Raw genomic sequence first — 25,349 nt, 5'->3', positions numbered from 1 at the left:
CGAACAACAAGGTAAAGAGACAAAATAATGCAATCGCGACAATAAACGATACAAGCTATTATCGTCTCGCAAATTCTTCGACAATGAGTTCCACTGATGCCGTAATCATTATCGCCATATGATGACATCATGTGCACGAAAGACAGAAAAAAAAAAAAAAAAAAAAACTGCTTACGTATTCATGTGCGCGATGATTTCGATTTTTCCGAGCCATTAAGCGCGACCCGTTTGGCCTGCAAAGCGATGTCGCTCGAAACAAGAGACGACAAGTTGAAAATGATTACAGAGAAGAATGAGCTTCGCATCTAATGGGGATGAGTTTCTGCATTACTTGCCACGAATGCCTATTGTCACATCGCATATTCAATCAATTCATTATCGTTAGTGATTTTTTTTATCCGAGACGTTAGGGGAGGCGTCGTGTTTGTTATTTAAACGTATCTTCGAAGAAGAGACACGCACAAATACTACTTTAATAATTTTAGATCTTATTAATATCAAAAAAAAAAAAAAGATATTTCCGTACTTCCGTTGTCAGCGAAAGTAAATTGCCGTTATCGTTTAATTTGTTCGTATGGGAACTAGCGGTCTCTCTCGAGCGAAACAACGATATCTTCTATAAAGCGCACGGCACCCTCGAAGAGCCCGATTTAAAATCTGACAGTGGGCGTGGAATCGTACTCGAATTTCGAGTAAAGAAAGTCTCCCATTACCGATTAGCGTTTCTATAAGACGGGGTGTGTCCAGCATCACGAATTTCTCAAAATATTTTGACGTGAAACACAATATGTCTGCAACAGCCACGTGATGGTTAAAGATTAAATTAATCAATCGATTGTATTGTATGTATTTAATCCGTTACAAAATCAGCGCGCGTCACTCATAAAGAGAAAAAATTTCGGCGACGATGCCGCGAACATATTAGTTTTTTCGTGCGTGTTTCCTTCAAATCTTCAAATTTTTTCGGCAGCCTTTTCCGAGCAACGCCGCAGGTGTTGCTGAAGGTGGCAACGCCGGGTCTCTCTTTTTACACGCCAGGATCCTTCGCGGTATTTTCTTTTGCTGGTAAATTGGACTATTACGCTTGCAGGTTCGTACCTCAGAAGCGCCGTTCCCGCGTATTTTCTCGCTCATCCGCTATTTGGGAGATCCTTCACACTACATTTCCCTTCACTTCCCCCATCCCTGTCTCCTTCTTTCACCCACCCTTTCTTTATTTCTCTTTCTCTCTACCTCTCTTACGCAACTCTCTCTCTCTCGTATCTCAAAGTGCTGCACAGTTGTTAAAACAACCAATTCCAACGGAAAGCCCCTCGTTACCGGGTGTCTGCCGCTGCCGCGGGCAGCTTCCGTAATTCTGACGGAAGAGACCTCGCGCGGCCTGCAAAAGAAGACACTTCGCGCTCGTAAAGACGTGCGAAGATTGCCGCTTCTGGTAAATATTGATCCTCGAAAACCGCGAGCGGCCAATAACGCTGGTTGCAATTTTCTTTTTTTTTTGGTTTTTTTTTTTGCATTGTTATCAGAAGTAACATTGCGGGAAAAACCAATTATTGTACAAGGAAAAACAATTGCGGGAAAAACAATATTGATGTGTCTCTCTTTTTTTTTCTATTCCTCTTGTTTGATAAACTTACTATTTTTGTATTGTTATTAAAATAAAAAAATATTTTTTGAAATATATGCGTACGTGTGTACGTATGTGTGTCATCAGAGAGCTTGTCGAAAACCTGAATTATTACAAGGAGTCCTTACTTTCAAAGGAGGCAACGATTGTTCCGTCGAGAGGGGGGGCCGTGTGCTACGGAGCGTTTAGAGCAGCGCCAGAAGCATTGCCGTACTCCAATCCAATCATCTCGTTTCCTCCCGTATCGATTTCACCGTCCGCTAGAAATTTCCTCCGTGAAAAGAAACGCACAAGACAGCCGCGGAGGGGTGGACGAGCGACTAGGGCAGGGAATTACGGCGGTAACTCGCGCGCGAGGCGGACGACGAGAAAAGAGAAGAGAATAAAACCCCCCGGTTTCTATAAACGATTTTGAAATTGTGTGCGTCTCCCGGAGCACAGGCCAGGGATCTTGGGACGGGGACTGCGGGACAAAATGAAGGCGGAAGCGCGGGACAGTGGCGAAACCAGTAGGAAGGGACGGACGGCGAAAATCGAAGTTAGGAGACACGGCATAGAACACGGCGAGCATAGAGGGGTGGCAGTGAACCGACTCGTATATTTTTCTTCCGCGAAAAATTAAGTGCGTTCAGCCGTGAAGGAGCTCGTGCCTGATTACTAGTGCCGCTCAAGTGCAAGAGTCTTGCCAACATTTTCTCACTCGCGTCGCCAACCGTTTCCAAGAGCCAACCTAAGTTATGTGTTTCCAAGTCTAAAACCGTTTCGCACGACACAAGACTGATTCGATCGTCGTCCGTGCGGAAAATAAGCCTTCTTCCGTTTCTCAAAACGCTCGTAATTAGGACGATCCATCACAAACAGAATTTACTTCTTAAGTACCTTGTCGGAACTTGTTAGCATTTAAGAACGATGTGCACAAAACGCAACTTAAAAAGATCGTATACATATATTTTTAATATATTTTCACTTATAAATTCGAAATAAAATCAAGACGTCAAATGACAAAGATATAATGACAAATATATATCATCTGTCGACGGTACTTAAAAAATTGCCATCTAGTAAGTTTTCCTAGATACTTACTTGATAATCTCCCCCGCGCATTGAAACCAAATATGGCGATAAAAGTGCGCTTCGGTCAAGCAGCGTGCGAGTTAAACTCGGGAGAAAAGATGACTCTATAGAAGTGAAATCTTTCGAACCCAACTTTCCGCCAAGAGTGTCATTTCTTTTGTTTCTGTTCGCTTTCTTCTTGGTCACCTGTTTGTAACGTTGATTGTGTAACGACGATAACGAGTCGAGATACGAGCGTGCTTTCGCTCGCAGTCGTTTCTTTTCATCCCACGAACTTCACCGGGGGAAAGGATGTCACGGCGTGAGGGTGTCGTACTAGAGACGGAAATAAGCATAGAAAAGGACGAAGAGAGAGAACAGATAGAGAGAAAGAAGATGACGCAAAGCTGGAGGAGACAGAGAAGAGCGTATGCCGAGGGCATCTACGGTCGGAGGTGGTGATATTAATTAAGGATTAACACGCGTACTGAAACTACCCTTACTTAGTAACAGTCACCGCCGTCAGGAGTGTCTCCGTGTCTGCTTGTATATCGTATGCGGGTGTTGTTGAATGTCAATATTCTATCCGACTTGTAAGGCAAATATGAGAAAGGTGATGCTTGTGAAACCGCAGCAAAATGTTGAAGTGATTTTTCAACGTATCGTCGATTATTCTGACTACTGCTAATTTTTCACTGGCAAAACGAAAGAGAGAAAGAAAGAAAGAGAAAGAAAGAGAGAGAGAGAGAGAGAGAGAGAGAGAGAGAAAGAGAGAGAGAGAGTTTTATCGAGCTTTGTTCTTTCTTCTGTCACACTTATTTTCGACAATTATAACACATTGATTATCATTTTTTATTTTCTTTACATTATCACACAGGATGTGGTTGTAACTAATTATCATTATTATATTTATATCTAATTATAAAAAATAAAAATTTAAAGTTACACGTATATCGATGAGAGATGTTTTCTCGTTAGTCGCTAACATATTTATATTTTCATGACATCAGCAATAAAAAATGATCACCAATGACAGACTCAAGAATCAAACATGTACATATATAGGTACAGTGATTTGTGTGACTCACGTTAATATTCAAATACTATACGTGCCACCTACATAACACTTAAATAACACGAAACGAAACCGCGACTTGCTCATTTTGGCTCGATTGAATTAGATGACATGTTGCATTCTCATTTTTTTAGAATAAAATAAAAACAGTTTAAAAATAATAACAGACAAATGCACGTAATGCGTTTTTCCGACAAATCATTATTTTTTTTTTTTTTTTTGAGGTTGAAAGTAAGATATAAGATTAAGAGTAAGATATAAAAGATAATTAAAAAAAATATAAAAAAGTCTTCAAGTACACATGTTTATAATTAGTTTTCACATTCAGGTATTTACAGCGAATAAAATTTTTTCTTCCGTTCTTTCTCTCGAATGTAATAAAAGCCGATGCGAAAAATAAGGGAGTCCAAGATTTTTAGAAAAACCTCAAGGTCTTGCAATGTGAATTCATTGGCTGTTTCGAGTAGGATCTGTGTACGAGTTGCGTGGAGCGTCACGTGAAATTATGACGTCACCGACCGGAGGCCATTTTGGCTCAGCTGGTCGAGACAAAAGGCAGCTCGAATAGCAGGACGCCATGTCCTGCTTCGTGCTTGTCGCACAATAGACACACCAACGATTCGTGTGCATGTAAAGCGCTACGCACACGCCAAAAACGATTTACTCGTGTTTACTAGCACGTCTGTGATATATATATATACATAGAAATTATGAGTCTTTTTTAATAGAAGTTACGAGCTTTTTTTTTTTTTTTATTCCGATTTCTGTCAGAGAAGAAGCTGACACCTGAATTAACATTTAACGTGAAAACATCGTGAGAAAAAAAAACACCGAATGTACAGAACGCGTTCTTATCAGAACGCGAGAAGAAATAATATATACCTATCTAATACACATTTAATTACATATTCTCTCTTTTCCTTCCTGTCGCTTCTTTTATTTCTCAATTTTTAAATTCACATCCAACATATATGTGAGCACTTGGAAGATCTTTTTCATAGCAAAGTACTTATCCGTTTAAAGGATGAAAGAAATTGAATGAATGAAGAAACGCGCGCGATAGGAGATGCAAAAAAAAAGAGAGAGGCGAGTTTTTCTCGCTTCGGGAAGTAGTACGTTATTTTGACATGCACGGAGACGCGGCGGTGGTTGCATGCGGCGTGTCGAGTAAATTTTTTACGTGGAGGGGTTTTGGGTTACACCGTATGGCTGGTGCTTTAAAGCGATACACGACTCGTATAAATATTGCGCGCCTGAAAATGCGCCGTCAAGAGCACGTCCGGGCCATCCTCGACTCCTCGAAGTGGAATTGCGAAGAAAGGTAGACGGACGAGGGTGGCGGAGAGAGAGGGCGAAAGAGAGGGCCCTTTTCCACCCCTCTGTCTGCCCTCTGTGCGGATACAGTGACTACATTGTGGGTTTAGGGCTCATTGTGCGTCCGGCACCATGGGCATTGTCGCGCTTTTTCGAGGGCCGGAGATTCACACCTTTTCACAGGCGCGATTTTCCACGATGGGCGCGTTCCATTGAGCGAAAGAAGGCAGGCCGGAATACGGAACGAAAAATCGGAGGGCGCGGACGAAGGTGCGAGAGATACGGATCTTCCCTCGACACGCCATTTCTGACGGAATATATATACGATCCGTGTTTTGGATGACTTTATTTATTTATTTATTTTTGTATACAATGCCAAATGTAGAAACAGCAGCGAACTTTACAAAAATAATCCGCATATTCAGTAAGTTTGTACGTAAAATCTAACATCGATCGAACTGTTAATCGACGTAATAAGTTTCATTTTCTTCTGTTAATCGCTCAAGAGTTTATAGCGCCGCTTAATTGCGCTAATTTTAACGGATCTCCTAAGAGATGTATTTCTCGATGCTTCATGAATTTGTAATGAAAGAAGTTGTGTAAAGTCTCTACCGTAGAGAGAGAAGACGAGAGAGAAAGATCTTTCCCTCCCCTTCTGCTCTCTGAAGAGACAATTAGACACTTTTTGCCAACCTTGAGGGGAATCAGAGAAGAGGTTGAGGACTTCGTGTTCGATCGTTAAGTTTCTTCCGTAGCCTATATCGCGGCGCTCTTTGTCAAAATTAGGGAACTTTCGTTTTCCTCAAACAAAACGATATAAAAAAGTAAATTTTAATATTGTTGTGTAAAAAACTTTATAATCTCCCCCACATATATTTCTTATAAAAGATAAATGTGTATTGCAAAATATACATTCAACATATATATTGCAAGCTTATGAAGTTACTGAACGCAAGATGGGATTTCTTAATAATTCTCTACCTTTTTCTCTTCTCTTCAGCTTTGAATGGTTGAACGAGCTATGTTTAGAGCGACATGTGCAAGCGTAACTTTGTCTGGCGCCACGAACAAAATATGCAGCGCAAGTTCAGAAATATAAAGTTACATTGAAAACAGCCGGTAGTCAACACTTTCCTGAAACGTTACACATGCTTCTGGAACGCCACGTTTCGGACTACTTTCTTGCGTTTTGTCACAAACTTGTTTTTAGTCAAGTCCAAATAGCATAATTAAGATTTAGGGGAAGCGCGCGGGCGTACACTCTATTATCTGAAGAAAAGAAAACAATAAAAAGTCAAAGATAAAATGTATGTGTGTGTGTGTGTGTGTGTGTGTGTAGAGAAATACAACATATATATTAAAATAAAATTTATCGCGCGCGAAATTACAATTTTTGGAATATTTTATTACCCGTAACTAAAAATTCCGTCTCTCTGTTAATGAGATGGTTAATTCTAACACTTCGGCAGGTAATAATAATATTAACGGTACAATAAATACAAGCGTGAACTATCTGAATAATTATGAACTCATTGAATCGTGAAATATCTCAATTTGTATACCTATTCACTGTTCACTCGCTTTTCGACATTTAATGACATTTGCAAAAGCGCACGTTATTTATGATGATTATTCCATCCGTGATCATTCATAACCGTTTTAATTAGAATGAATTATCTAAATCAACGTGTTTTAATCGACAAGAAGTAACTATCGCATACACGTACGCACACACATTGCCATTAAATAATTTATCAACCTAAATCTTTATATGTATTAAGTAAATTTTTTTCATATTTTAATTTTTGAAGACAAAACAAACAGAGTCGGAAAATGTGCGAAAAGTTTTGTACATTTAACGAAATAATCGGCCCTTAAGACTGAAACAAATCCGTAAAAATTATATATTTATTTAAAATACAGTTGAAAAAAATTTACGATTAACTAATTTACTTGAAAAGTTTTATCCAATTCAAAAAGTATATTCACATTTTTAAGACATTTACGTGGACATTTACTCCTTGACTGTAAAGATTCTGGAAAACAAAAATCGTATATTTAAGCAAACTACAATTGACGCGAAAGATACGACGAGTGTCACGTTCAGACCGTCATTCTAGACAACAGGCTGCTAAATTTTCTACGATAGCCGCCGACAATTTCGCCGGTCATCGGTATAAAGTCAATGCTCATTGAGAGACCAGCGCGAGGATAGCAACCGACAGTGTATCGCGGTATACGTGGACAGAGGGTGGCGGTGGCGGATGGTGGCGACTACAGCAGCAACGGCGGAAGGCGACGAGGAGAGTGAGAGGAATTAATGGGGACGGACTGTAGAAGTGGCTATAGCCTAGAGCCGTGTTAGGGCCAGGGCCATTAAGCTTAATGACATAATGAAGTAAATGGCTGTGCATGCCATGCCACGCCTGGGACTATAGCTTATAACCGCCGCGCCTCCATCCCCGCGCAATATACTGCGTGCCAGGAATTCCTGACTTATGCCGGTACTGCCCAGTAGAAAGGGGTAGTTCGCCACCTCTCTCTCTCTCTCTCTCTCTCTCTCTCTTTCTCTCTGTTCTACTTTCACCCCCATGTCGCAGATCTCTCTTTCTCTTTTCCCAACCTTTTTCGTCTCTCTCTCTCTCTCTCTCTCTTACTCTCTCTCTCTTACTTCCGTATCTCTCGCCCCGTTGGTATATTACATAAGGGACGCCTACGTAGCGCGTTCTCTGTACTGCACACGTGCTGGAAGTGAATTTATTTCGGGGATTGCCAAGACATCAGCGTCCGGACGTTTCTCCCTTCTGTTTTCTAGGAAACGTCTCGCTGAAAACCGCATCTCTCTCTCTCTCGTCTCTTCTCCGTTCAAAATATCGTTCGTCACCGAGAATGCACGTGTTCGGCTTTGTCCCGTTTTTGGTTTTATCGCGAGAGACAACGCTACGTCGGAAACAAGCTAATTAACCAAATCCTCGCATTTCGTTTCTTCACATTTACTCACGGGCAAGAGACAGAGTCTAAGAATGTTGATAAAAAAAATGCCTTGTTTTCGGGCAATCAACACTTCGCTCTTTGTTCACGCCTGGCATTTGAATGCGCGAACCATCACAATATTCACACCGTTCTTAGAAGTTCTCGAATTTCGAGCATGACCATCGCGAGAATATGAGAATGAATCGAGGTGGTAAAAACACGCGAGGTGTGAAATGAACTTTGAGTTAAGAGAAAAAAAAAAGGATTGCGACGAAATTTATACGTTGGAGATTAAGAAAGGTCGAAGGTTCTGAGAACTGCTTACTATAGGACAGACTTGGTATTTTATTATTTATTCGTGCGGTTTTATTTGCGTTAACTATTGTTTTGAAAAGAAAGTTCATTTTTTTTTTCATACACGCGAATTAACACACAACGCGCGTAGAAAAAAAATGAAAATATATACTTATCTTTTGCAAGAAAAAATTAACTTCAGATGTTTTTCTCAGAAAGTAAAATTATTTTTCGAAACAAAAAAAAATAATATTTTTAACGCGCGGAAGTTATTTTTTCACATTCCGATAAAAGATATTTGTTGCTGAATGAAATTTCAGGCTTGTCGCTTATCATCCGATTAATTGAATGTGAAAAAAAAAAATCGCTGTAACTCTCCAGAGAGTCCGACGATCGAATTAATTCGACCCCAAAAACATCGCGGGAGCATTAGCAGCTTACCCCAAAGCTACCGGTCGGTCCGTTACAAGTGTTTTACACGTTGTAGCATGGTGTAGCAAAACTGGCAGGGTGGAGAAGCCCCTAATCTACCGAAACATCCCTCGGGATGTATCTAGACTTCGAATACGCTCGGATACGCTCCATTCGCCCTTCCGACTATGTAAACGACTGCGTTACCCGTTGCACGCGATGTATAAATAATTCCGAGCTCGATGCATTTTTATGAAACGCTTCAGCGATTGACGTCTCCGGTGTCATCGCCTAGTTGATGCGAATTTTATTAACCAAGATCTTATTTAAACATTTTTCGATTTTCATGAGATTACATCTCTATTGAAATCTCAGACATATCGTTTTTTTTATTGTATCGACTCTTATATATTTTTATTTTTAAATGTTTTAACTCACAAAACATTTGATATCGCGGTATTTTTCTCTACAATTTATCATTAATTATCATAAATTTTGTGTGTGTTATGACAAAAAATTAAAATTATATAAGAAAGCTGTCCAAAGAACCGACATGTTATTGAAGTGTAAGGGCTGAAATGAATTCGCAACATCTTACATAAAAAAAAAGGGAAGTGAAGGGATGAACAGTGATGCGTGACTAAAGTCAGCGACAGCGTGAGGAATTGACGAATAATGCGATTTGGTTGGGACAAGAGCTGTTAGAGTGCAGTGGAATTTGTCGGCAAACGGCTCATATATATATATGACTTAAAAAATTTACAAACATATAAACACACGTTTTGTGTGTTACAAATCTTTGAAAAAAAAAATGCATTTTACATAAATTTTTATAATTTATATATTAACTATTGTGTTGAGGTGTCCTCGGGCTCGTGATAAATTTCAAAATGGTATGTGTGAACAGGACCTTTCGAACCGGTTGCAGGGTGTTGTGCAAAATTATTCAATTTGATTAATATCCAGACGTTTCGACTTAATTGATTTGAGTTATCCTCAGTGGACATTCTAGGCGCAAATATTATATATTAACGTTACGATTGTTTTATGTCATTCAAATAAGTCATCGCGATTTTCTCCAACCCAATTAAATCTTGTAATTATTAGCTAATTGAATCTCTCGTTAATCCCGTTTATCAAACACCTCTTGTAGGAAATAGCGCGAAATTTTGATTGACACAAAATAGCGAAAGGAGAAAATGAGAATGTTTATAGGTTGACTCATTCGTCTTACGGCGAGGCAATTTTCACGTGAATCCACAAAAGGCCATTTATCCCTACTTTCCGTTTTCTATGAGAGCGAGAGAGAGAGAGAGGGAGAGGGAGAGGGCGGGGAAATGGGAAGGGCAAAAACGAATTTTCAATTACAACGTACAAAAGACCGGGTAATTCCCAGTTTAAAATGTCTTCGCCTGCGCGTACACACCGCGAACGGCGCGGCGAGTCGGTCTGAAAAGATTTCCAAATTAAATTTCGGGATTAGTACCCGGGTTTAATGCGGACAAGTGATAGCAGAAGACGTCCCAAGGGTGTGCTACGCGCTACCTTGGTCCTACTACCACCCCCGTGGGACCATCATGCACACGGTCTGCTGTGTGACGACATGACGACGTGCCGCCTTCCCTCGCTCGTAACACTTCACGCGTTTCCATTTGCTGGATGTAAACTCGTATCCTCTCTCTCTCTCTCTTTTTTTTTTCCATTTTTGTTTTCTCGAAATGTCGATCTCCGTCCACGGTAGAATGTCCGAACGGCCAAAACTGTGACGCGCGATGTTTAAAGTTGATAACAGATGCGTAAGTGAATAGCGCATCACAAAAAAGCAATCGTTTACGCTTCGAAGCGGAAAATAGCAAAGCGCAATCTCTATGATCACTGAAACTGTCCGACATTTGTTTTCATTCAGTCGGGCTGTAACATCATTTTATAAAGTCGTGTTTAAAATCTCGCGTTAATTGCTCTCTCAGTATATAGACGCGGATCTCTTTGCTCTTTCTCGAGATGCTCAACATCTGCTGAAGCATCGAAGAACATACACACTCTTCCCAGCTTCGCCTCTGGATAAGAAATACAATCATCAGCGGCGCGCAAATCATCGGATTAGAATATCAATTATCCGGAAGGCCACACACACATACACAGACGCACGCATACACACAGTAGGAGAGAGAGTCGGGCGCTCTCTTTCTCTCTTTCCCTTTCTATATATTTTCTTCCTCTCTCCGAGACCGGGTCTTGGAACGAACGGGTCCGACGTGAGCAAAGGCTTAAAGCCTTAACAGCTACTAAAGCGAAAGCCTGCCTCTGTCTCGCTCTTTAGCACGGGAAACAAGCCGTGTTAGACGAAGGGGTATTTTGAGGGCCGCCATTGGCCATCCACGCTCCTTATCGCCGGTTGCCTGGTAACCGGCTTGCCACCAACACACACGCAACCACCGACGGCAACCATCCCGCAGCCGCCGCTGACGCACACTATCACGCGCGGACGGAGCGTAAACCCACCGCGTCACACCACCGCCAGCAACCCTCTCCGCGGAACTTACCCGCGCGCGTACACACGCACGTATATATATTCTCCCCTTCGCGCGCGTCCCGATCGTCGCACCCACGTACAACCATCGCGGGGTCTCTCTCTCTGAACGTGGAGCGCGCGTAGCGTGAATACACTTAGCGAGGAAGCTACCGCTGTTTTAACGCGCGAGACGCTCTTTCGAGCGCTCTGCTCTTCGGCTTCCACGGGGAATGTGTGTGACATCTAATATCTATAAACTCTCCACGAGAAACCGTGACGGAGAATATATTTAAAATTTTAATGTATGTTTTTGTGGTTTATTACAATGTAAATTAAAAACAATTTGTGGTTAAGTTAACGACGCTCGTGAGTAAGCGGCGAAAATCAAAGCTTCTTAGAACTTGACGAATTAACGTTATCAAGGGATTAGCCGAACAAGTAATTATTTTTCGAGAGCTCGCGCTCTCTACGGGGAGGAGATTCTGGTAGGAGCGATCGCGCGACGCGCGTCGAGAGCATCGCACGACGACGGGATTAGGTCCAGAGCGAATTAGACTGTCCGGCTAGTGCTTTGCGTATCGGCGCGCACACACGTCGATGCACTTGCGCCACTTGTCTAATAGCTAACTAGATTTGATTAATCGATTCGGTTACGGTCTCTCCTCCTCAGACGACTACGCGCCGTTTCCTTGTGCCCGCGATATCGATCACTTTCACGTCGTCGAACACTCGCCATGGTAACGAAAACAACTCGGAAATGAAATACGATATTTATGGATCTCTCCCTCGCGCGCTCGAAAATTTCACTGAAATAATCGCTCACGGATTTATTATCTGGCGGTTGATTATAATTGAATTCTTTTAACTCGCACTTTACGACATACAAATCTTATTTTTTATATTAGTGTGATTTTTTTTAATTTCTTTTTTTATTTTTTTTTTAATGCGACACAAAGACACTTTAATTAGAATTACGCTCTCTTTACTAAAGACGCGCGAGATTTTTTGTACCTTGGGTACAAAATAGTTATTTTTGCGGGACGGTTGTACGTTTCTGGCGCAAGCAGGACGATTGATTCGACGCCTTGAGGTAAATGAGCGCACTTAAACACCCAGAACAAGAAGGCAACGTGAAACCGGGGGCGTAAAGAGGCCTCTTTACAGCACTGAAAACAATGCGTCGTGCGGACTTGTAAGCGTCACCGCACTCCGAGCTTGAAATATTTATTTTTCCTTCCCTCGCCTCGGCCGCCATTTCTCCATTCCGCACATACAAATACACTTTGGCCGCATGCGCCCAGTAAGCGTTCTCGACCGTGATAACTTATAATAAAAAAAAAAAAAAAAAAAAAAAAAACGTAACTTTTGTGTTCTTTAACCACAATAATAAGGAAGCACAAAATCGTTAGTGTAGTCAATACTCGTCAGAACACACTTCTCGCGATGCAATTTGCTCGCATTGGAGATATAACTCGCGAGCTTCAACAAACACACGTTTGCGCTACTTGTTATATTTACGTAGCGCGCCCGAGAGAAAGCGAGTTACTCATTAAAAATAAAATGCATACGCTGTCGGAATTTTTTTTTTTGCGACGATTCCGATGATACGCGTGCGTGGGAAATTTACATTTGAATGAAGAAAGAAGGTTTTTGACAAAAGTACCATAAAAAAAAAAAATAGAAGATATTACAACTGTGAAATAAACTTTGTATCGTGTTCCTTACAATGTATTTATGTTGTTTACTCGCCACGCTTTAGAGTTCTCGTGCACCGTCACATTCAGATCTTTACGCGCGCCTAAAGACTGGAAACGAGAATGTATAACTGCGCGGAGAATAGCATCAACGTAAAACTGTTATCGGTACGTCAGTTAAACTGAGGAAAGCTGCTAGTTTCCCCACGTACTAATGATGACGTCAGCGAACGTTTCAGACTCCAATTAGTCGAGGGACACGCATAATTGGAATTAAGCTCTTAATTACTAGTTAATTAGCCACCGACATAGTAGCAGCGTGAACAGTAGTAACGAGAGTTACCCTTAGGGAAGAGCTTCATTGTGCCGTATATACGGCAGCGCTCGAGGCTGCTTTTCGCTCGTTAATTCGACATTAATTTACAATTGATAATTATTTTCGGCTCGCAGCCAAACGAGCTCTTTATGGGGATTCAGCGCCGCCACCGCGTGCCAATTCGCTGCACTGAAAAAAATTGCCGTTTATGCGTAGAAGGGTTGTTCCAGAACAATTTTACAAAGATCAGAGGCTTTTCTAAAAATTGTCGCAAAAAAAAATACGAACGTAGCGGATAAATATATGCATCTTATGCTTAATTTTTTTCGATTTTTTATGAAAAGCTTTGCGACATCTTTTTGATACCATTTTTCCGTGTGAGAGAATAAAAAAAAACCAGATAACTTTAAATCTTACAGTTATAGGTGTTTTTTATGCGAAAAAGCAAAAATATTAATTCAAAAATACAACGCTAATTAAACTGATTTGACTTTTTTTTTTATCAACATAAAGCAGAGAAAACTAAATTGACAAGAAAGAGAGTAAGAGAGAGAAATTATGGAAATGCAAAACTCGCTCGTTTTTAGGAACTGGGTAGGTTGGTATCAGAAACACGAATTATTATTGCCAAGTCCAATATAATAGGTAATTTGATACGTGATGCATGCGCAGCTTCAACACACATACACAGAGAGAAAGAGAGAGAGAGTGTGTGTGTGTGTGTGTGTATGAGAGAGAGAGAGAGAACCATATAATTATCAATTACACATAATACTATCAGATAATGAGCTTCGAATTCAGCAAAATATTAATCTCACTGTGTTCAAATTTTTGTAGCGCAAACACATTAATTTTATTTATTCAACGCGTGTGTTTTGTGTTTTATAATTACGATTTTATTTTTGTCTTTTACCTTCTGTTAAAACAAAATATTTAAAAAATTGACATAAGATATATATCAACATTGCTATATGATAAATGCGCTTGAAAAAGTGACTTTTATACTTTACGTTGTTTTAAAAATGTATGCGCAACGATAAATGTTTATATCTGTGTTTTTGTTATTACAGGTGTCGGACACAACATAGACTCGGGGAAAGACTTCACGGTAGACGGGCTCTCGGGTTTCAGTAAAAAGAAGAAGAAGAAACGTCGTCATAGGTAAGGCTCTGACAGAAACTTCAATTTTTGTTTAAATCGTGTTATTATCTCGCATTTTTATATTGTTATTTTCGACAAATTGTTCGAATCAATTGACAATGATAAGATCATCGATTACACATACAATTGCATGTTTTGTGGATAGTAATTACATGGCGCTTTTGAATAGATCATTTAATTTTTTTAATTCAACACTATCGTTTCCGTCTCGATTATAATATTTGTATAATATATTAGAGAAACATATATAAGTTTCGGACATTTGCATTAATGAATATTACAAACGGCGTTGTACACAAGAAACGTTTTCTGATGTTTCGCTTTCTCGAATCATCGTTTATTTCAGCGCGTTTGATAGTTTGACGCGATTGCATTTCGAAGATCCGAAATCAATCCGGTGGAATTCGAAACGATTACACGGCGATCTTTAAAAAAAATAAAAAAAATAACCCGAGCATACAAAACCGAGACAAAATTGTCGACGATTTTCGCGTGTCCGCTTAACGAGCCGATGATCGTTCGGGAAATGACTTTCAATTTCGAAGCTTTCGTTCGGCCCACAAAGGCAGATGCCAGCTCGTTCTCCGCGCAACCTACAATTTGTCGAATCGCAAGACTAATTGGACATCTTGCCGTCAAATTCGCTTCTCCGGTTTCTGTCGTATCACGCGCATATGCGCCTTGTGCCCGGACACGCTCGTTCTACCATCGACTGTCCGTTGCGTCGCGCAGTTATGCATCTTGCTTATGAAAAGAAGAAGAGACGAAGTAATCATCGGTTACTGACATCCGTCTCGTCCCTCGTATCCACACCGTATCGGCGTAGACAAAGCGTGTACCCGTTTGCAACTAATTGAAGGCTAATGAAGGGGATATACTCGCGACCCCACTTAGGAGAAAGATAAAATTAGGAGAAAGATTGTTGACTGCTAATGCGTAGGTATGTGTGTGCATTATATATTATCACATAATATTTTATAACAACATTTATTTTGTAACGTATAAAATTTTACTAGTATTCATTTCTTTTTTTAATATTTTAAAATTAGATAATATCATCAAGCGCGCAAACATGTAATCTAACTTTCTTAAATATATACATGATAGTCCGGGACTCTGATCTCGTTGGCAGAGGCGCAAAAAGTGCGACTCGACGCGATATTTCTCGCCAGAGTAGGGTAGATTTAAGGTACATACTGTAATGGCATATAACTAGGTTCATGTGGTTGTTGCTCCAGGACGATCTTCACATCACAGCAGCTGGAGGCGCTGGAGGCAGCCTTCAAGGAAGCCCATTATCCCGACGTCTACGCCCGCGAGATGTTGAGCTTAAGAACCGATCTGCCCGAGGACAGGATACAGGTCAGTGAAAAAATAAGAAATTTCTGTATAGCTCTCTGTGCGAAGTTTAATATATCGTCTTGAAAAAAATTAAAAAAAAAAAAATAATAAATAACGGATATGCTTATCGCAAAAATTCAGGAGTAATATTTAAATTCGCAAATATTGCAAACAGGATCGAGATGTGATGCGAAGATTAAAAATTATTCTCTCCCGGTATATATATAAATAGAAACCATTGTTTTTTTTTTTTTATTAGCATTGTCATGAAATAGCAATATGCCAAACCTGAATGCGTTTTCCCTTCCGCGAACTTTCGAGATTATCGACGCAATGGCTGCTTCATGGGGGTAGGTTTGCAATAGCCAATGGTTCACATCGTCCAAGGGTGGAGTATGGTAGTACCAAAAGCCGCGACCATAAAAGAGAGAATTTTCCAGGGCTGACGGTTAGTTACGGCGGACCTATAAAAGTAGACTGAGATCGGTTTCCGCATGGCGGACCAGAACAAGGTTCTCTTTCTTTTTCCGCTCTTTTTTTTTGTCCTATTCTCTTCCAATATCCCCTTTTTATCTGTTCTCTTTTTTTTGTTACGTCTTTTATTCTCCGTTTTTTTTTCTTTTTCACATTCACGTTTTAATCTGTTCTCCATACATTATGAAGCATTGTCAAAATCGAACGAATGTGTCTTAAACTGTAGTTTTACAGTTTTTCGGCTCGACATAAATCCCCAAACTTCGCAGAGAAATTCGTTTTCCTCGTTTCGTTTCGGCGAGAAAAAGAACAAGAAAGAGAGAAGAAAGAGGGAATCTCAAAGAATCAGTGTGCGCGCACATTAGCGCTGCTCGTGCATATCGTACATCAGAGGTATCCCAAGTGGATTCAGCTAAGAGTTCCTTCATGCCGCCTGTATACTCCCACCATCACCTAACTTATCACGCTTGTCGATCCGCGTCCGTAGATGAGGGGAGGCGCGCAGAGGGTGGCACGTAGGTGGGAGAAAATGGCCCACGGGTCAGGACTCGGACACCTCTGTGCATACGTGAATGAGAATGTTCTCCCCCGGTGCACACAGCTTGCACACACGTGCATACGTACGTACACACGTAAATGCCTCGCGCAGCAAACTTGTACGCGGCCGGTGATTATATTTTGATATAATTCGAGGTACGAGGGCGGCCGCGGCGAGCGGCGCGGGTGGCTGGTGGTGGGCCAAGTAGGAGGGAGAGTTGGAGAGGGAGGGTTGGAGAATCGTGACGGGGTTGTCGAGGCTGCCTGAAGCGTGCAGGCGCGTACACACAGAGTGCCGTGGAACGACAAAGCGGCCATTACAGGATGGGTGCGGTCCCGCGGGCCAATCAGAGAGAGGAGCCAGAGACCGGTCGGCCAATCAGGACGCGCCTTCCATCCGTCTTTTGTTTCTAAATTTGCGCGCGCGACAGGGACACAATATAACGAGGCGCGAGACGGAAAGAGGAGCTGATAATCGTTAACGGGGATATTTTTGCGCGGGGGAGAGACCGTCGTCTTGCTCTCTCTCTCTCTCTCTCTTTCTCTTTCTCTCTTTCTCTTTCTCTCCCTCTATCGTTTCACCCCGCCTCGTTTCTTCCGCCTCGCGCGCTTTGCTCTTTATTCCCTTGGCTGTCTTTGTCTCTCTTTGGCTGAATTCGCAAGTTACTTAGACGCCGCAGCCGGTTTTGGGATTTCATACGACTGTCAAAAGGCTGTTAATTAATCTGAAAGCCGCTGATTATGTTTTTAAAACCTTAAGCTTGTTTTTTCTATTTAATATTTTTTTATGCTTATTACAGCTTGTATTTTCAAATAGAATTTAAAATTTTATCTTTTTTTTTTTTTTTTAATTTAAATATATTGCTTAGCTCAAAGTTACAAAATATGTTATATTTGCACTTTTACAAACAAACGTCAAAATAATAAACCTAATATACTTGCAGTACAAAGAAAAGATTGAATAAAATGGATTCTCAAGTGATATTTTTGTATATTAAAAAGATTCTGAAAAACTTAAACACTTGAATATTACGTGAGAAGTAATTAGAAAGAAATGTTTCCGTTAACGAAATTATTACGTTCACTCGATAATTTGACAGCGGGTTACCTTGCTGTCAGCAAGTCGGTTTGAATGCAGTGAAGTGTGTATTTGATGAAATTAATGGTTTCGAATACGTTGACCTTGTAAATGGACACATTAATTAGTTATGCTTATAGAGTTTTATAAATTGCTAGTCATTGCTATTTTAAACCGTTCCATGGGGGCATGGTAATTGTACAAAATGTGTTTTTTAATAAACATGTACCGCTTATAAATTGCTCAATAAAAAAAATAGCTATTTTGAGCAATATTGTCGTCTTTTAATTGCTTGATTAAAATACAGATAGTCACGTATAATATAAATTTTATATTGTTTTGCCGCAACAGTTTTTTGTTTTCCCCGCGCGCGTACAATCATCCTCGTTTTCTATATAATTACAATAGAATTAATAGTTTTGTCGTCGTTTTCGCGAATGTTGCTTTTCACGTTAAGGTCTACAATGCCGAAGAAAAAGCAGTCGAAAACCTCCTGCAGCGAGGTTAATCGAAATGTCCTCAACAGACTGCTGTACTGGCTCTTTGTATTCGGCGGCAAAGAACTTTATGCGCGAAATACCACCGTACAATAAAACAGATTTGCGAAAATTTTCGAAGGGATGAACTCGAGCAATAGCTTGAGTTTGCTCACTTTTTTAAATTCAACTCGAGAGAAATAGTTTAATAATTCTCATAATATACTTTTGGACACATTTTACATATATTTTTTTTCTCTTATTTTTCTATTTTTTCAAATTGGAAACATTTGCGTCTTGTCTTTGGTCGCGTAAACGAGATTGAAATTTAGCTAACGAAAAACAATATGAATAAATTTTCTTTGATTACTTTTACCACTATTTTTCACCACACATGCTTATGTTATAACAGAGAAGGCTTTATTGCGAGCGAGAAAAAACGCTCGGAATTTTTGCCGTACAATCGGTATCTCTGTAAATGACACGAGAGGGTGGCGATTCTCGTTATAGCGATCATATCCGCAGTCTAGTTGCGTTTGATTGGCGAGTAGAATCACGCACAAACGGACATAATTTCGGCGATCGGAGGGTTTCTTATGAGGAAGGGGACGCGCGAAAATTACACCCTGTCTTTTCATCGGTCCTTTTTCAGTACGATCGATATATCGCACCGGGAGCGATTTGAAGTACATATAAATTATGACGGGAATGAATATTGAGTTATTATATTATATGTGATTTTTTTTTCTAAGGGTGTGTTGCGCGCGAGCCGAGCATTGTGCGAGAACACAAGACGGCTAATATGTTTCACTCCGCACTTTGCGCATTTCGATTTATGCTTCGTTTTGTATTCTTATAAAGAGAATTGTTTCTTGAGAATCGAATATTATAAAGTAGTCATGTCCGACCTCGCCGTGGAATTATGGAGTTGACGATGTTGATTCAGAAAGAAACTCCAAAACCCCACCGCCAATGACTTCTGAATGATCTATCGCGCGTAATGAGATTATAAACCCGTCAAAGGGAAGGCGGGCGCACGGAGGATCGCGCTAGTGTTCCGTCGTAAACGGCCCATTAGCGAGGAATTTTGACGTGATTCACACAATCGTCACGCGCGTTCGAAGAAAGCAGAAAGGATGGAAAGCCTCGTGCGTTCGGAGCGAAGGAGAGAGAAAAAAAATTTTCTTCAAGTAGCACCGAGCGGTTCGCGATATACGCAAGTCATCCACGGAGCTCTCGAGGGTTCTCACCCGGGTTCCACGTGAATTCCCTGACAAAAGTTTCTCTGAAGGAATCCCCCTTCCTGACAACAAGGCCCCATTGTCAAGGCCCCGTTTGCGCTCGGGCGCCATTGAGGATTCGTTGGAACGGTCTGCCAGGTAGGAGGCGCGAGTCGCTTCGCCGACAACGCGCGTTCGACATTTCCTTCTCATTCTGCAAGATCACCCTGCCACGTTCTACGATATAAATTTCGTATCGTTTGACAATTAACGGTTCCGCCCATTTTTTTTTTTACAATTTTTTGGTATTTTGTTTTAGCATATTTAGAAAGTCCCAGTTAGAATTTTTTTACATGAGATTCGTGCGCGTGTAATATATTGCTAATTCTTTTTATTTATATATAAATTACGTAATTACATATGTTTTATTTTTTATTTTACTTTTATCTACAAACATCGCGCTATTTAAATAACTTATAAAACAACATTTTGTTTTTCTCGCAATGTAGGTTAAAACTTAATGCGCTTACACATATATAGCGCATATTAACGCACATATTAAAACTTAACGCATCGCGCGTCTCACGAGTATCTCGTATTTCGCGTGCTGGTAAACAACCGGTGCAATCTACAAAATGGCGGCTCGAGCTCTGGGCACTTGCTCGGAGTCTCAACGCGAGAAGCATCGCTCGTAAAACGTAAAACCGGCTTGTTCTCTCGAATTCGGTTTTGGTCGAGAAGAAATGATCTTTCTTTACTGCGCTCAGCTTCTCTCTGCCGAACGCGCGCTCTGTTTCCGGCAATGGCTACTGTATTATTCGCGATCGACCAGAGAGCGGAATTCAGACTTACCGCTGAGCTCTCTGCTCCGGTTCTTTTATAATAGTGGCGTATAAAAATCCAGTTTGTAAATTTTCTCCTCCGCAAACGCTGTAAGTGATAATAAAGTTTTGTGCTGGCGGAAAAAAACAGCAAGAATGTTTTTTCAGTCTCTTGGTATTCATTTCTTTGTGTCAGAGCGAAATTGTAAGAAAACGCTTCATTAATTTTCTTTTATTTCGGTGACTTCTGTGACTATATTTCTGACATCTCCGATGCATCGCATGCATTATGCGCTGTGAGAAATGAGCGTTCTCAGTATCGTCGACATTTAGAGGACAACGGAGAGAAGAAAACTCGTTAGAGGATATAATTCCTTGGAATGACGTAACGAGGAATCGAGTCACGTTCGCGCTCTACTACGACTAAGTCCTCTCGCTCTCTCGCAGTTTCTCCTCTCCGTTCTCCTCCTTTATCTCCTCGTCTTACTCTACGTCGACCTCTTCGATCTCCACCTACAACGTTTCTACGATCCTCCGTCTCTTCCTGGACCTTACGTAGAGGACTCCTCGCAAGAGGAGAGTCGTGCTAAGAAAGGGTAATGGCGCGGAAACGGCTCAAATGACCCGCGAATTTTCAGCAGGCGGACGAGACTTCCTACTCGTGTTTATGTTTAGTAGGCAGCCGCCATCGTAACTCGTGGAGAATTATACCATGATATTACCATTCGCACACAGAGAATTTATGGTAATTTGCGAGTCGACCGCAATTCTTCTCTCTATCATTGGTGTTGTATCCGGAAATGATTCTTCGAGCAATTCTATAGCAAAAATATGTTTGTTCTATCGTTAGCGAGAATATTTTGCACAATATTCTGAGAATTTGTTTAATGTTTTTGCAAGAATTACAGAAATATATATACGTGTGTATTTTCCATAATAATCTTCGTATAATGAATTCTTTTTTTTCATTAAATATTTTTATGATATATTACGATTTTTTACAAGACGAAAATTCGTTATCAAATCTTCGCGCGTTACACATTGTATCCATTATTTTTTGATCACTAATTGGTGTGTCCAAATAATCGATCCGAGAAGAATTAATGTTATTTTAACGCAACCGAACGAATATAAAGAAGAAAACCTTATTTTTTCAAAATACTTGTTTCCTTTTACAAACGCAAGTTGTGACAGGTGAATATCCTGGTTAAGAATCTCATGAAAGAACCCGAACCGAAGTATCTGGAGAAGACGTCAACATCTCCAACGACGGTGTTGGGACTAACGCTGAGCAAACAAAGCTGAGACCTGAAATTAGCCATTTCCGACCGAGTAAAATAAATATTTTCACGTCGGGCAGTTGTTAAAGGATTATGAAAATTTTTGAAAACGGATACACATGACGGCTCGATCATGTAACGTGACTAGTCAAACTCTCGCTACTCTTGTTTGTCGTCTATACGCGCGCGACTTTCATCATATATAGTTTGACTTTATATCATGCAAACTATATTTGTATACTCATTATTGTATCGCACTTACAAATCGAACAGAAAGGAAAAATGGTTCGTTTTAATACTTCTTTTAAGCACGATTGATGTTTTCAATTACATCGAAAAAAAAATAAATTAAAGAATTGCTAATAATTTCTTCTTCGACTCATACGTACTAGATAACATTTGATATCATTAATATTTTTTGTGTATATATTGCACATATATATATATAAATTGAGATCACGTGTCTACGCATTTCGACATGGAAAAGTTCTCGGCGCCGCTGACCGATTATTGATTTTATCTTTTGGATGTTACGACCAAAGCGTGACGGGCGCGCGTGTGTCTGTTACACACGACGCCGTGGGTGCGTATGTGCGTGTGTGGGCGCGCATGATACCGAGGGGGTGACAAAGCTACGAATGCATTAAATACTCGAGAGAATAGTATCCTCGGATATAAAAGAGAGAAAGAGAGAGGGAGAGAGAAACTCATGTACAGCAACGCATGAGCGTACAGGGGCGCGTCTCCTAAATTAATTACACTTAAAATCTAGCAAAAAGATTTTCTCGTCTTTCCCGCGACCAGATATCATCGCGAACATCTTTGTGATGGTGAGCAGTCACACCGTGTTCAAAACTACACTGCGCGAAAGAGAGACCCTGTGTGCTTTTTCCCCAAGTCCCCACAATCACACACCTTAGGTTTTCTCACCCTTGTTGGTTTTTATCTCGCTGCTCTCTTGTCTCTTTTTTTTTTTTTTCGCCCAAGCAGTTCGCTCTTTCCGCGCGGACTTGTCTGCGGAGGATCCACTTTACCATCTTCGCGCGGCGCAATGGCAATACGTGCATTTTTGAAGAGTTCACAATAACGCTGGAAGATTTGTCTCAGATCAGTAGTCAAACTTTTGCAATTTATATAACACATTATAAATTATCGCACAAGTTTCTTTATGAGAGACAAATTTGTTGTTACAAAAATTCGTATCTCGATTACGCACAAGAGTGCAAATTTATGCGACGAAAACTATATGAAATTTTGGCAAAACGCAATCAAATATGTTGAGTGTGTGTAACACATTCATTCATTTTACAATAATTTTATTTTGACATAAAAACATGTATTTACGCGTCTGGAAAATTATTATTTTCTATACATTTAAAAAATACGTAATAATTCTCAAACTTTTGATAATCAATATTTTTATCAGAAATTTGCATTTTATTATATTTTATATTTTGTTTGTATTTATCACGTGTTTGATATGCGGTTGAGTGAATCGATTGATGCACAAAAGTAATTAAAATAATTAAAATGAGATTGTGTCGCTCTTCTGTCTTTTTTTTTTTTTTTTTTTATCGCTGTTTTATTTGCCTCTGAAAAGCGAATTGACGTGCCTCACACGGTCACGTCGACGAGATCGCGCGCTTAGTTCAGGAAATCAAATTAAAAGCGAATTAGAGGATGCGCGCGTATGATTCAGCGCGTTGGAATTCTCACGACGAAGTGGCCATAATCTCCGGACGTGTACAACTACCATGAGCAACTATCGTTCGCACATGAACCCGGGTCGTCATCACCCTCGAATACACGGCGGACCATAGGCAGCCCCCGTAATAGGGTTGCGGCCGGGTGGTGACGCCGGTCTCATGAATTTTCTATCGCTTGTCGTCGAAATGATTAAATGATCCTCATCGGAGAGCGCCCTTTCGACTTCTGCGTGTTTAGCGCGACAGTGACAAGTGGGATCCACACCCCCCTCCGACGCGATCATCTATTATTTATATTAATAGGCAGCCCTCCTCCCTCTCTCACCCCCGACAATCCGGACGACTGGAGCGAACGCACGCGTTCTTGCGTACGCTCGCGCGCCGCGAATGAAAATTCGGGACGAGCCGTACAGTCGCAACAGTCTCTCACGTCGACCAATTGACCATTAAAACGCGTCGCTCACTTCTTTCCAGCAAGTGAGTTCAAGAGTAATATTTATGAGCGATTCATCACGCAATGACAATCCACCGGATTATCCTCGTTGGTGTCCACAACGTGAGGGAGGGATTTCTTAGCAATTTTCGCGACGACGGTCGCTGCCGCTCGTAAAACCACCGACAAACAAAGCGATGATTTCCGGATGGGCGCGTTTCACCCCAAAAATTGACCAATAATGCACATCGCGACGTGTATTCCCGACCCGGGTATCGGGTGGCAAATAAATAAGGGCGAAAATCGGGAATGCGAGTCGCAAGACAAGCGATGTATCCGGCGTTAGCTTGGGCGTTGCGCTGCTGTCAGCACGCAGGACCGCCTTATAAATTCTAATAAACCCCGCTTGTGGTCGTGCGGAGGAAAACACGACGGAGAATCAAGGGAGTGGGAAAGGGAGGGAGAGAAACGCGCCGCGACGACTTTGTTGAACAAGGGAATACTGTCGGTAGCAGATATAAATCTCGCCTAACCGAATTATGGTAGAAGCATGGGCCGAAGTTTTGCCACGCCCACGCCGCCGATGAAACGCTATCGAAACCGAGTCTGCGTGCTGAAAATCGAGGACATAAGAGAGAAACGCGAAAGTACGGTGACGCCCAATATACGCTAAACGGAAAATTTAATAACAAGAAGATATATTGCGCGCACTCCCGTCAATTAAACAAAAAACGTTCAGAAAAGAAAAAAAAACAATTGGCTTTTTCATTATTTCTACATATTTCCTGTTTAAGTGTCTTTTCCGCATTGAAATAACTTGATATGACTCTTCTCGTCTCGATCAATTAGTTTTATTAATATCTCATAGTAATTTTCTAATTAAAACCGCACACTTTAATCGAAACGAAAGCAAAAGCGACCCGCACACGCTCGACTATCGCGTGTCTTAATTTTCGTGCCATTAATTTATTACGGTTCATTATTTGGACGCGCGCGATCGAGTTCACTTGTTAATGCGCCCGTTGGTCTGAATTATTTCCTGCTTATCGACGCCGAGCTATGGACAGTGGCGCACATCCCTCGCGTCCGCCGCCGCCACCCTTCGCTCGGCAAGTGTTCCACGTAATGATGTTCTGACGCGTGCCGTTTCGCAGCGTGGGGCCCCCGACGATCTATCCCGACTTAACTATTTACCAGTCGATGGTCAAGAAAGGGATCAGTGCGAGAACTCAGACGGGTTCTCTTGGTGCGCGTGTATTATGCGGCAAATAAGTCATGCGTTTCAGAAGGATAACGCGCGCTTCGCACCCTCTTTCCTTGCTCGCTTATTTGCCAAAATTAATTGGCTTACGAACCCTCCTCTCTTCTCCTTCTCTCTCTTCCAATCGGGATTGTGGGAATCCGCGTGATTCGTATAGCGCGGATTGTACGAGCGTTCTCATGATTTTCCGGCAGCAGGTGATTCGTCGCATAAAAGGGTTCAAAAAATATTTCAATTATATATCATTAATCTCGTTGTAACAGCTATATCACGTTTAATTCGCGTTTTAATC

The 25,349-nt window shown here is 41.0% G+C and overlaps 1 protein-coding gene across 1 annotated transcript in view; it reads left to right on the top strand.

Annotated features, from left to right (window-relative positions):
• The window catches only part of LOC109854205 (visual system homeobox 2-like), a 42,915-nt gene that overhangs the window by 9,506 nt on the left and 8,060 nt on the right, over positions 1-25,349 (top strand). The window contains exons 3-4 of the mRNA XM_020427078.1: positions 14,340-14,430; positions 15,669-15,792. Coding sequence (XP_020282667.1) covers positions 14,340-14,430; positions 15,669-15,792 — 215 coding nt within the window. The remainder of the gene's footprint in view (positions 1-14,339; positions 14,431-15,668; positions 15,793-25,349) is intronic.

The sequence above is a fragment of the Pseudomyrmex gracilis genome, unplaced genomic scaffold (assembly GCF_002006095.1).
Source record: "Pseudomyrmex gracilis isolate BER0280 unplaced genomic scaffold, ASM200609v1 scaffold_61, whole genome shotgun sequence".
Lineage (NCBI taxonomy): Eukaryota > Metazoa > Arthropoda > Insecta > Hymenoptera > Formicidae > Pseudomyrmex > Pseudomyrmex gracilis.
The sequence above is the reverse complement of the archived record's forward strand: the minus strand, read 5'-3'. Positions and strand labels throughout refer to the sequence as shown.